Source organism: Mus pahari, chromosome 21, assembly GCF_900095145.1.
Source record: "Mus pahari chromosome 21, PAHARI_EIJ_v1.1, whole genome shotgun sequence".
NCBI classification, from domain to species: domain Eukaryota; kingdom Metazoa; phylum Chordata; class Mammalia; order Rodentia; family Muridae; genus Mus; species Mus pahari.
In genome coordinates, this window is record NC_034610.1 from 30,168,222 (window position 1) to 30,181,366 (window position 13,145).

At 43.6% G+C, this 13,145-nt stretch overlaps 1 protein-coding gene across 1 annotated transcript in view; it reads right to left on the minus strand.

Moving 5' to 3' along the window:
• Positions 1-11,950, minus strand: part of Syne1 (spectrin repeat containing nuclear envelope protein 1) — a 493,437-nt gene extending 481,487 nt beyond the window's left edge. The window contains exons 1-2 of the mRNA XM_029532807.1: positions 11,700-11,950; positions 2,877-3,149 (exon numbers count right to left, since the gene is read on the minus strand). Coding sequence (XP_029388667.1) covers positions 2,877-2,943 — 67 coding nt within the window. The 5' untranslated portion in view covers positions 2,944-3,149; positions 11,700-11,950. The remainder of the gene's footprint in view (positions 1-2,876; positions 3,150-11,699) is intronic.
• Positions 11,951-13,145: the final 1,195 nt, after the last annotated feature.

The window sequence follows — 13,145 nt, forward strand, 5'->3', positions numbered from 1 at the left end:
AGAGTTTACATACCAAATGTTGATCATGAAAAGGATTATACAACTTTTTGAAAAATTTTTTTTTCCAGACATGGTCTAATTTTCTAGCCTAGCTCATCTGGAACTCTCAATCCTCCTGCCTCAGCCTCCTGAATGCTGGCTTACAGGTGCCACCAGTGCTGGCTTAACACTACACACTTTTGAAGCCACTTTCTCTATGTGAATCACATGCAGATGCCCATCTGTTTTGGTAATTAGCACTTGGTTCATGAGATTACAGAATTATGCCATCCCATCAGTGACATAGTCATCTAGAAATCCATAAATTTTTACATTTTCAAATAAAAGAGAAGTAACTTGGAAAAGTCAGCATATATTCTAAGTAAATGTGACTGAGAAGCACTATGGAAAGATCTTTAAAATATAGTCACTGCCTGTAAAAATATTTGTAAACAGAAGTGTTGAGCGTTTTTTAAGTCTACCCAAAGTAAGCCCAGGAATCTCTATTGTGTGTGTCTCCTCAGCATTCAAAATATATACAGACATATATACTATATACACTGATGCCTTGCGTTTACAGTGTTTAGACAGCTATATTGTATAACATCTTCCCATGCTTTCCTTTAAGCTTACATTGAAGTTGATTAGCTACGTCAATAGAACATTTATTTTCTGAAGAGCAAATGAACTCGGCAGCACAGTATGACTGCTCATTCATCATTCAGGATTGCAGCCTAAAACATTATGCTCAGACAAGCACAAATATTGGCAAAGGTGAAAGACTGAACTGCTACAGTCGCAGCAGAATTATGTCACAGTCTGTCTGCACACTTGAATCCGGAGAGCTGGGACTACAGATGAGGAGAGAAAATAGTCAACAATGAAGCTGCAGATAAAATAAGCCAGATAGTAAAGTCAGCTAAATGTTGTTGAAAGGAACCTCTTTATTAGTTATTCATCGTTCTCGATGCAAATGAAATCTGGTAGGAGGGATAAAAGAAAATGTGTGTTTTCTACCTAAGCAATGAAAATGGAAGTTCTAGGAAATGTTCTCATGGATTTTTTTTTTTTTTTAACTTTGAAAAATAACAAATCTGGCTCGACTTAAATGAGTACAAATTCATCTCTCCTCAAATGAATCCTTTTGCTTGTCTTAATTTTCTGCCCACTAATGCCAGTCCTCTGTTTGTGAATCTTGGTCATGTGTCATCGGGTTCCTAGGAGGGAACAAGGTTTCCAAATGCCCCTGACAAATAACCGTTCTCTTTTGCCAGAAGGACTAACCCCTGGGGATGCAAAGCATCTTAAAGACATGGAATGAGAACAGAAAATGAGCTTTGGTGGCTGAATCAGCAGAATTAACCCAGCAGATCAATGTGGGAGCAGACACCCAGGGCGATGACTTTCACTGTCTGCCTTCTCTTTCTTCCACTGATGCCGCTAGAGGTGACATTGTGCAGCAGATCTATTACCCCTGCTCATCAATCAGCTATAGATGCAGGATGATTTTTGCTTACCAATGTTCTCTTCCCAAATATCAGTGTTCAGCAACATTCTAACTTTGTTAGATACCCTTCTGACTTCCTATAATGTTGACATAAAGGAAGAATAACTTATACAAGTATAGTTGCCAATTATACAATAAAATCACCAGCTTTATGTGGCACTGAATGCATACAACCATTAAGGATCCTCTAAGAATCTTAACAATCAGAAAAACAAACATGACACATTATTCTTCCGTGACTATCTGAATTCACCATACCACCCCTCTTATAGATTATATCACAAATTCCATTTAATATATTGTATCCTTGAACTTCACAACATAGCCCTGAAGGGGGTGTGGTCCAGGAGTTGGGGACTGGTCTGTGTTTTGCAAATGGGACCAGGTAAATTCGTAGACATCAAGCAGGTATGGAGTGGAGATGGGGCCTCAGCTCTCTCTCCCCCACCTCTTTCTCAAGAAAAACCATTTATTAAAAAATAACAAAACAACTTCAAAGCATAAATACCTTTCAGTCTTGCTCACCCTCAATCAAAGCCTCTGTAATTAGAACTGCCATTCACCAAGGACAAGATAAAGAAGCTGAAGTAGGACTGTATTCTGAGCCTGCAGGAGTCCCTTCAAATCTTTCCACATCGGACTCTTACGGCCAACATTGAGCTTATCTAGAGAATTTCACCTTTAACAAGTTCATAGGCAAGTCCTCCATGACCAAAATAACATTTTGCACATTTTGTTAGGGATCTTATAGGTTTCCTTTCCATCATTTATAAATTCAGCCACTGGGGCATGATATGATTCAACATTTTTCCCCCCCAGGGATACAGCAAAAGCATATAGTCAGATGTAACAGTCTCATCTATTCAGATCAAGATATATAACTTAAAGTCTGAGACCAGAGGTGCTGGACAAAACCAATCAGAATTTTTCAGTCTTTGGTGCAGGGGTGGGAAAGAGAGGAATCGGCGTCCTATTTTCAACACAGATCTGTTGTTTTATTGAATAAGCCAGAGAGAAGTCCAGCTAATACTGATGTCACAAATCAATACAGACTGATAAGCTCAAGGTAGGGGCCCCTGACTCTGCACATTCTCGGGGAATCTGGATATCTGATTACGCACCGAGTTCTTTGTATAGCACTGTCATGGTGACCCTATCAGGACAGTAGAGCAGACACGCAATCACAATGAGCTGTACCTTGTCACATGAAATATAGGATATCTCAAGACAATGTGGACTTATTAAAAATACTAAAACAGCAGGCAGCAGTCTATTACTTCTTTGCTATAACGCCATAGAGTTGAATGAAAGAGCAAGAAAATAGAAGGTATTCTGAGATAAAAACAATACTTTTAATTGATCATATTTTAAAAGTTCAATTCCGGCTCACCTTGTAGCCTCTGCATCACATTGGTGATGTCCCGATGGGACCGGGAAGATGCTCTGGAGGTTGCCATGGTCCCTCTTGTAGCATGGAACCAGTGCCAAGTGAAGTATCTCAGTGCAGGGGAATATTATGCTGCTTCAGATAACATACGCTGTCTTGTGTATACCCATGGAGTCTCAGACAAATCTCAGGCACTCATGGTGATCAGTGAGGAGACGCTGTAGTTCCTGTGAACTGTGTGCTCTCCTCCTTTTCTTCTTAAGTAGACTCAGGAACCTGAAAAGCAAAGCAAACCAAACCAAAACACAATGTGAAAAATATCTACCTTAGTGTAAAAGGAGAATGTCCCTCCTCCTCTCCTAGATCTGACTCACTGTCGAGGGATACACAACTAATATATAAGCAATTAATGTATATAGTATACATATACAACTCAGATATGAAACACTAGGCAAGTTAAAGCACTGATCCAGGTTTAGAATTCCTACGGTATCCATGGTGGGTAGAATGAGAGATGCCCTGCACAGGCTCTTGTAGTTAGCCCCTGACCCAGTTGGTGGTGCTATCTGGGAGGCTAAGGAACTTTAAAGAGGTGGAGTCTCACTGCAGGAAAAGCATTGTTCAGGATGGGCTTTGAGGGTTAATAGCTTCAGTACATTTTCTGGTCCCTCTCTCTCTGCTTCCTTGTGTGGACAGACTCTGTCCCCTATACCTGCCACCATGCCATCCCCACCTAAAAGAAGTTAGTAACATCTTGACATTGAGAAACTGAACTTCACTTCTTGATGTTTAGAAACCCTCTTACCTAGGCCATTTTCATTGCTTTACAAACGTTTTTCATAGTGCTTCATTGTATACTTTCCAAGGACAACATTATGGCCTAGCTCCTAATAACAATCTTATGAATAGACATAGTACAGACAGGGCTGGGGTAGAACGCTTCATTGGGCTTCACTGGTAGAGTACTTGTCTGTACATGAACACCCTTAGGGTCAATACCCAGAGGTGCATAACCCAGCCATAGTGGCTCAGGCCTGTAACCCCAGTGCTCAGGATAAAGAAGCAGGAGAGGAAACCATCCATGACCATCATTGCCTCTGTATTTCTCAATGTCAAGATTTCACTGTCTGACTTATTTCAGGCAACCTACTTTTTTATTTTATGACATGCTGTCGTTTCTTTTGCTGTGATGAAACGGAATGATTCAAAGGAACTTCGGGGGGGGAAAGACGATACTTATGTTAGTTTCTGGTTCCAGAGTCATAAGCTTGAATGCATCGTGATGGGGAAGGGAAGGCAGGGTGGCAGGTAGAGGGAACAGAGAGATCACATTCCATCCACACAAGGGAGCCGGGGGGGGGGGCAAGGTGGCTCTCAAGGCCAGCCTGGGATACATGGCATTATCTCAAAAGGTAAAACAAATAAGAAACCATATACGCATATACATTATTTCATTCTAAATACGATTTCCAAATATTCTCATTTAGAAGGTAAAGATGGACCTAAGTTAGTTCTTTGGTTTTTGCTGCTGTTGTTGTTGTTGTTGTTGTTGTTGTTGTTGTTGTTGTTGTTGTTGTTTTGTTTTTTCTCGAATCATTCTCATACTCTGGTCTGCCAGTTACAGCAGCTCTTGCATATGGGCTGGTGGAATGCTTTTCTCAGGAGATACAGGCTGCTATTAGGTAAAGGTATAGGACATGATGCATGCTTATATATAGTTATTTCTCCCCCGCCCCCACATCACTTGAAGATCCACATTTACAGAAAGATTCTAACATAAGTAATAAGGCTGGGATGGGGTGAGCTAATCAGATGGGACATTGTCTTTCTAAGCCTCTCTCAGCTCTCTGCTTTGCTGGTGCAATTGATCACCCTCATTTTGAGGGTGAAAGAGGTAGGCATGTAGTTAGTGAAACCCTGACATTGAGAAATGTACTGTGGACAAGGCTTTCCTAACCCTGGGGAAAGCAGAACAGAGTCCTGCTATGAACGAGATAATTAGAATGAAGAGTAATGCCTCCAGAGACAAATACTCAATGAAGGGATACACTGAGGCCTGTGTACAGCCAATCTTTATGGCAAGTCACTTTGCATCATCGGGAGATGATGCCAATGATGGAGAAGATAGGAATTTCATCTGGGAGACAAAGGACAATGGCCAAATTAAAGGTCTAAAGCAAGACAAACACGTGGGATGTCCCATTTGACTGAAGGAAAAAAAAAGTGGATTGCTTTTATTAATATGTGTTACACACCAAAAAAAAGGTGAATAAAGGGTTGGTTGCATAATCAAGCATAATGGCACATTGCTATTGATTTTAAGTGACATCATAAATACGTATACATATTGGTCTCAGGTTAGAATGCATCAATGTGAAGAAACTGGCCATATCTTCTGGAGACAACCATCTGTGAAAGGGTGGAAAACGTTGATCGTGTGTTCACCCATCAAAAGGGTGTGCTAAAGCAGAAGGCCTCCCTAACTGCTCACTTCAGTTCCGGTAACTGTGACCCACCAAGCAGTCTCAGGTGTTAGGCAGGCAGAAGCTACCGGAAGGGACATGTACAGGAAGTGGGACTCAGCACTTGGCATCTTGTGGGTAGGAAATATGCTATTCCGTGGGTGGAGCTTCAAGAGATGGGGACGGGGGAGAAATAACTATATATATAAGCATGCGTCATGACCTATACCTTTACCTGTATCTCATGAGAATAGCATTCCACCTGCCTACATACAAGAGCTACTCTAACTGGCAGACCAGTGTCTGAGAAACATTCAAGGGACCTCATAATAATTCACCCCCTGTAGTGTTAGAAAGTCCAGATCCTGAAATGCAAGAATATGGCTCGCTGATCTCCATCCATGTCGACTTACCTATCTAGAATCTGCCTACCATTCTGTATATATTGACATCACTTATACATAACACACAGTAGAGGTAAAGAAAAAAATTGGGCTGGAATATAGCTCAGTGCTAGGGCGCTTGACTAGCATCTGCAACCCCCCTCCCAGACACTGGGGAAAAAAATTAAAACAGAAATTTGTTGCAACCAAGGTACCTCACACCAGTCCATGGCCAGTCCTGGAATTCACAGATGGTTAAGACAGCCCCATACAATCTATCTGGAATCGCAGGAAATTCACTGTGTGAGCCCATGTCTCCTTGTTCAAACCCGTGCCTCAAAAAGACTAATCCTAGAATCCATTGCTCCCATGCCCCTCTCCACATTCAGCTACGATTTCTCTGCTTCTGCTCACATGTGCCTGGCTTTCCTGCCACTGTGGAGCTCACACATTCTGAAAGCCTGAGATCAGAGTTAAGACTACGAAGATTAATGTGGCGCAGATCCTATTTTTTTGAGGAGCATAGGACATAGTAAGAGAAGCAGTGTAGAAGAAATAATTTTTAAAGAAATTCCCAGGATTCGTTATGAATGTAAAACCAGAGGGGTACAGAAGAAGGGGGGGGCAATGCCAATCTTGGGGTTCTGGACTGATGTCCTGAGAAGGCTTTAACATCTCTACTGAGTTTGGGGGGATGGATCAGGAGAAAGAGGGGAGCTGCTTTCCAGCCTTCAGGAGAGGCATTAGCATGAGAAATACCAGGGTACCTTAATACTGAAGGTCTGTGCTCAGGAGAAGGCAGGGTGACAGAAGGCCCTGGGCATTATGCTCATCAGTATAACTCTGGTTCTCTAAGAGGCATCAAGGAGCCATTAAGGGACTCAGGGCCAGAAATGAGAAGACATAATTTAGACTTGTTTGTCTGAGATTAGATTTCGTAGAGCAGACGCCGGCCTTGAACTTGACATGTATTCTGAGGTTGACCTTGAACTTCCTATCTTTCTGCTCCTAACTCTCTAGTGCTGGGATTATGGGTATACACTTCTATGCTTTGTTTATGAAATAATAAGGATCAAAACTATAGCTTTGTACACATTAGGCAAGCACTTTACTAACTTAGCTACATCACCAAACTGGCTACTGTTTTCAAGGTTATATTTGAAGTGGGTAAGATTGGATAATCCGGGAAGCTAAGTAAGGAAGACATCTCTGGGATAAAGGTGGGAGCTGGATGGAGGAGACAATGAAGAGAAGGCAGAGTTGAGAAATATGTAGGGAATTTGGTGACAGGGCAGCTAGGGTTGGGGAGGTCTGGGATGGTCAAGAGGATATGAGCTAGGAAGATGCATTTCCGGGGTGAAAAGAGGGAAGTAGGAAGTCTTAGGAGACACTAGGTTACATGGTATAATTGGTGATGCCCTGGTGGATCTTCAGTGTCCCTTCATATCACCCCTCTGTGAACACTCCAAGCTGGAGAAAGCAATAGCATCACTAATGACTTGACTAAGGACCCCGTATGCCCGATATCTTCCCTGGCTGGCTGCCCCGGTGCCTGTTATAGTAGCTGTAATGATCCATATGAGGGTAAATATATGTTAGCTTGTATTTATCACTTTGTAGGCTCACTCTACTGTGAACACCACTGGTATAGGGACTGTGACATGTTTTGTTTTCTCTCTGTAGTTCTGCGGATGGTGCCAAGGGCTTGTGCACGTTTGAAAACTACACCCTAGTCTTGGGACTTTAACTTTTCTTGCCTTCCTCGATCAGCCATTGGTGTCAACTGTATCCAGACACATGTTGAAATCCAATATTGAATTTTTAAATGATTTAATTAAATGCATACTATTTCGTGTCTGTGAGATAATGCCCCCCACGGAACCTCTTCCTCCCTAACACGAGAGTTGGTGCAATATCCTTCCTTTTTCAGGGCTAAGATACACCTTTTCAATTTCATCATTTGCCTATGCACGTAGACGCCGTATTATGAAACTATGCTTTTCTTGCTTTTGACTGCTAGGATAGGATCATGCAATGAATAAGAGATTTCAAATTAATAAAATTAAAAAAAAACAATAAGAAAGACACTGGTAATTTGGAAATAGGAGTTCAGAGCCTCACTTTTTGCCAGTTAGGTGGCTTTGTGACGATCTTGTATGTGGAACTTTTCAACAAGACCTTGTCAGAGAAAGTGAAGTTTCAGGAAATTCAGTCTGGCAAAGGAAGGCCTAGAGATGACACTTGTGTTGTTCAGATAATCTCCGGTGTGTTCATGTGTATGTACCTCTGTATGTGCTATAGAAAACTTGTGCATGTGCTCATATGTTTGTGTGTGTGTGTGTGTATGTGTGTGTATGTGTGTGTGTATGTGTGTGAATGTGTGTGTGAATGTGTATGTGTATGAGTGTGAATGTGTGTGTATGTGTGTGTATGTGTATGTGTGTATGTGTGTGAATGTGTGTGTGTGTGAAAATGTGTATGAATGTGTGTGTGTATGTGTGAATGTGTGTGTGTGTATGTGTGTGTGTGTATGTGTGAATGTGTGGGTGTGTGTGTGTGTGTGTGTGTCCCTCAGTCACTCCCCACCCTATTTTCTGTGATGCCATCTCTCACTGAACCTGGAGCTCATCGGGGAAACAAGGGGTTGGGGCTATGAGACTCTCTGAGAGGCCATTTGCCTGCCACATGTATGATCTAGGTTCATTACCAGCAGGTAAATATGCACATTTGGCAGGTAATTTCAGCAAATCACTGACTTCCCTTTTCTGTTCCTTTGCCTCATTTTCTCCATCCTAGGTTAGAAAGAAGCTCCTACATGAGCTTGCTAAAAGTAGAATAAGTGTCAGCCAGGCAACGAGGGTCTCCTGGTCCTAGTCTGTTGACAAGGCTGGTCCTGCAGCAACAGACATGGACATGAGCTGCCTAAGAACATCATCGGGGGTAGATACACAATCACCACCATCCCACTTCGCCAATGTTTTAAAGGTGGTTTTTAATAGATGAAGGAAATCATGGGGTGAAAGATAGGGGGATGGACTAAGTAACCTATTGGGATGGACAGGAAGGACATCAATGAGTCATATGCCAATTGAAAGGGTGTCCCTGCCCCATTTCAGAAGCCACCGACAGTTGGCGTGGCTAAGTATACCTACCATAATACAGAGAAGAGTAAGAGTCCCGTGCTTATTATTTCACAGAAAACATATGATAAAGACACTGTTTGTGAGGGACCGTAGTGTAACATCTAGGGAGTCCATGTGGTGACCAAGGCAGACAAACCCCTCTTATTGCTATGGTAAGAGAAAAGATGCCCACATAAACAACAAGCCGGGTGACTTTGCAAGGTTGCCGCCCAGGTCAGCTTGGGAACAGCCACCATCTGCTGTGTGGAGTGGGAGAGCAAGGGCAGAGGTGCTTTCAGCCTCTGTCATTTGGATTCTCCCAGCTGAGTGAGTCTCTCCTCTCAACACCTGCACCTCTGAAAAGCAGAGACCCCGTGAGATGTCATGATGCCAGTTTTCCTGTCTCTACTCAAAATGTACAATAGGCTACTCCAGCACCTTCTTGTTTGTGCTACTAAAGAGGAAAAAACCAAGGAAAGCGGTGGGGGAAATAGTTCTGGATTCACCTCAGTGCAACACAAATAGAGCTCTAAGTACTAGGAGACTGTGGCAAAAAAAAAAAAAAAAAGCCCAACTGTGCATTCACCAGGCATGGGGTCACTAATTTATAAACACATATCAGGAACTGAGACCACAAGCACTTAACTAAGCTTATAGCAATAAAGTATGGCTATTAATTTAACATCTAAGCATGTAGAGAAATCCATGGTTGAGACTAAAGTCATCTTGCTCTCCCTCCTTAGTCAAGTCTGTTACCAGAATAAGTTCAAAATATTGCACAATTTTAAATCCAATCATTTTTCTCTACCCTCACATTAGTACTGGAGTGAGTTAATAAACATTAAAATGGTTAAAACAGGACCCCCTTGGGTTAAGACAAGTGCATTATTAATGTATGCATGTTGTCAGGAAAGCGCCTTATATCCACAGTTAAGAATCACTAGGAATGATAATAATAAATACCTTTCATAGAACGATAAGAATATAAAAACGTAGTTATAAGGTATTGGAAAGGCAGTGTCATGATACAAACTTTATGAATCAGTGTCTAGAGTATAAAGTCATTCCTGATATCTACTATCCTTTGCTCCTCACCTTGGGGTATGTTATGTGCTTCAGCCCTGGCTCAACATTAGTTCTCATTAGGCTCAACCACAAGGAAGCATCATGTTTAAGAGGAGGATGCCCACATCGACCAGCCTTGAGGCCTGCATGCCAGTCACAGGCAGGCTCCTGGGTGTGGCAGCTGGAGCTGTGAGCTGTGAGCATGCCTTCCAGCTTGCTCCTCAGTCACACCTCCTCCTCGTAGGAAGCTATGCATACCCAGTAATTATGAGAACGGAGGACCCAGGAAGGCAGCAAACTGTCAGCAGCAAGCAGCTCTGGATAATCTTGAAACAGCAAACCTAGCTTTTCCTGAACCTCACTTCCTGGGAGTAAAAAAGGAAAGTTCTTTATCAGGGGACGGGAACACAGAGACAGCTTGTAAAGAATCCTTAGTTTAAAAAGATACAAATGAGGCTCTAACCCCGGGCACTAAGCAAATGATTCTTAGTGACTAACACTACAACAGTAAGTCTAGAGGTTTTCTTTATCTTCAACATGAAACATATTAAGTTAGTCATGACAGGGCACTTTTTATTCTGCCACAAAGTAATATAAACAGACATTATGCACAAGAAAAATAGATGTGCATTTTAGTTGAGTATTCTGATATCAGGAACATTTTAATCCATATTATTAATATTTTTTTAAATCCTGGAGAATAAAGGGCTTCTCGCAGAGAACAAGCCTAGTGATGCACAATTAGATCAGCATTTCATAGAGATGTAGGTCAGATTAATAACCTTTGCTTGATTGGAAATCGTGTTTTCTACTTGCATAGGTCTGATTCCTATATCAAATGATGACTTGAATGTAGTCCATAGGTCAAGAGAAAAGTAAGTAAGCCTGAAAACATAATTTATTTGGGGTTTTTTGTAACATTCACAGATATCAAAAAAATATTTTGTAGTATTTTTAGATAGATAAAAGTTTTCCACCCCAAACTGAAAAGCTCAGAAAACCACGATCCAGGGAGCTAGGGTTGCTCAGCTAATATTTTTCTTTAGCTTATGGACCAGACCTGAACTTGAAGCATCAAAGAGTTAGGACAAACCATCAAGGCCAACCTCTTTTGCTAGCTGTGTTTCTTTGCTATTAGCTGCTACATTTAGACCTGCCCTTTGCGCTGCACCTGCCTCTTTGTGAACCACCATTTCCTAGGTCTCCTCCCTTAGAGGTGCAAAACCTCTCTGAACAACGTCTTTTCGGAGAGTAGATGAAAGTTATCCTGTCCTCTAATGTAGACTCGGCTTGGAAGCAATTGAAACAGAGGAGACTCCTGGGCCTCTGAGCAGTCTTCAAGCCTCAGGTTCTGCTACCCAACTTCCCTCCCCCAACCCTTCCTAAAATAGTCTGGGGGTGGAGGAAGGGAGGATCCTTGAATTTATTCAACGCCTTACATCTCTCATCTGATAGTAGCAATAGTGCAGTGCGGACCATCATGAGAAAGTGGCTGCCTTTCGCTTGGGCATCTCTGGCGCCCAGGATATGTGCAGCAAGCGGAAATGACAACTCAGAGAGCGGGTATTATAGGAATATGTACGTACGAGATGCAAAGAGGCTAGCCAACCTCCCTATCGCCTTCCCCAGGAGTGTCACACACACGTACACACGTACACACACCGCCGCCACCCCCCACCCTCTCCCTGTGGTTCGCGGCGCGTCAGCGTGCAAGCACAAACTTGCTGCAGTGTGTTGCTTTGCACCTGTCATTCCTCCGTCTCTCTCCTCTCTGTCTCTGCCTCGGCTATTTACCTTGATCCGGCCTTGCTCAGGTTCCAAGCAGCGAGGTGACGCTAGCGAACGCCTCTTCCCGGCTGCGTGCGGCTCCGGGTGTGCGCGGCAGCCCTGTTCTTGTAGCCGGGTGTCCGGCGCTGTCCGCAGGGCTGCGGGAGCCAGGATGCCCTGGTGACAGAGTACAACAATCCCAGCCCGCTGTGGGCTGGTGCTGGGGTTGGCGCACACGCGCTGCTCTGCGCTGGCTGCTGGTGGCTATGCCCTCCCTCCCTGCCTAGAGGATCTGTCCCTCCTCCAGGCTGCACACCAGGGGGTTAGGCCTCCCCCCTCCCGCCCCCTGCAGCTGCTGCTCCTGCCGCCAGCGGAGGTCGCCCCAGCAAGATTCTGCCTCTGAGCGCCCGCCCAGCACCTCCCACTGCCCGCCACACCCCCTCCTCAACCCCAGGATATGCGGGTCACCACACAGAGCTAGGGGCGGGGACCTGGAGGCTCTTTGCTGGCTTCCCCCTACCTCTTAATGGCTTGTGGCCACTCCTCTGGCAGCCAGAGTCCTTTTGCCAACCACTCTCTGCGCTAGCCTCTGCCAAGGGGTCCCATTCCTGGGGGATATGGTTGTCTCAGCAGCTTAGAGATGCTGAATTGTGCTTTATTGCCTGCTAACTTTTGTCCACGTTCGTTCTCCACAGCACGATTGGAACTCTGGAATGGCCTGGAGTTTGCTGATGCTCCCAGGAAAGACATGATGTTTCAGGAACACAGGTGCCAGGTGCCAAGGGCTCTTTCTTAATCTGCCTCCTAAAGCATCTAAATGCTGGCATCTGGGCTGTCAAGTCGGCCTTGGGGACGATGAGAGACTAGGCAGGCTTTCTACTTTTTTTGCTTCGATATATAAAACTTAGATTTCTTGAAAAGACGCTTGCTATGATCCTGTTGATTCTTGATTATTCGCAATGATGTGTTTGAGAGCACTCTTAGATTCTTTGGACCCCTCTGTTCACAGGGTGGAGCCATTATCATCCTTGCAAGCCCTTTTTCCTGGTGCAAGAGAGCCCATGTTGCCTAGGAGCCTGGAGAGATTTGTTTTGTTGTGGTGTGAAGGTTTCCAGGCAGAGTCAAACACGGCCTTTTTCCCCCCCAACAATGAAGCATGGAGTCTAAAAGGATTATGGAAGGTGATTGAAGCTCTGCTGCAAGAGTCTTAGAGAGAACAAGAATCCTCCCACTTGTCGACAGAAACAAAATCATGTTTAGTCTCTAAACTCACGGATGGAAGGATTGCTTTATAAACTGGATGCAGTTTCTCCTGGTCGCTGACCTCTCCATCACCTGCAGCCATCATCCCCACTATTTGCTTTCCATTTAAAAAAAAAAAATCTCTTTTTCTAGATCCCATCAAAAGAACAAAAAGAACAACACTTGTGATGGTTACTTCTAAAGGTCAACTTAAATTCTGAAGGTCAGGTT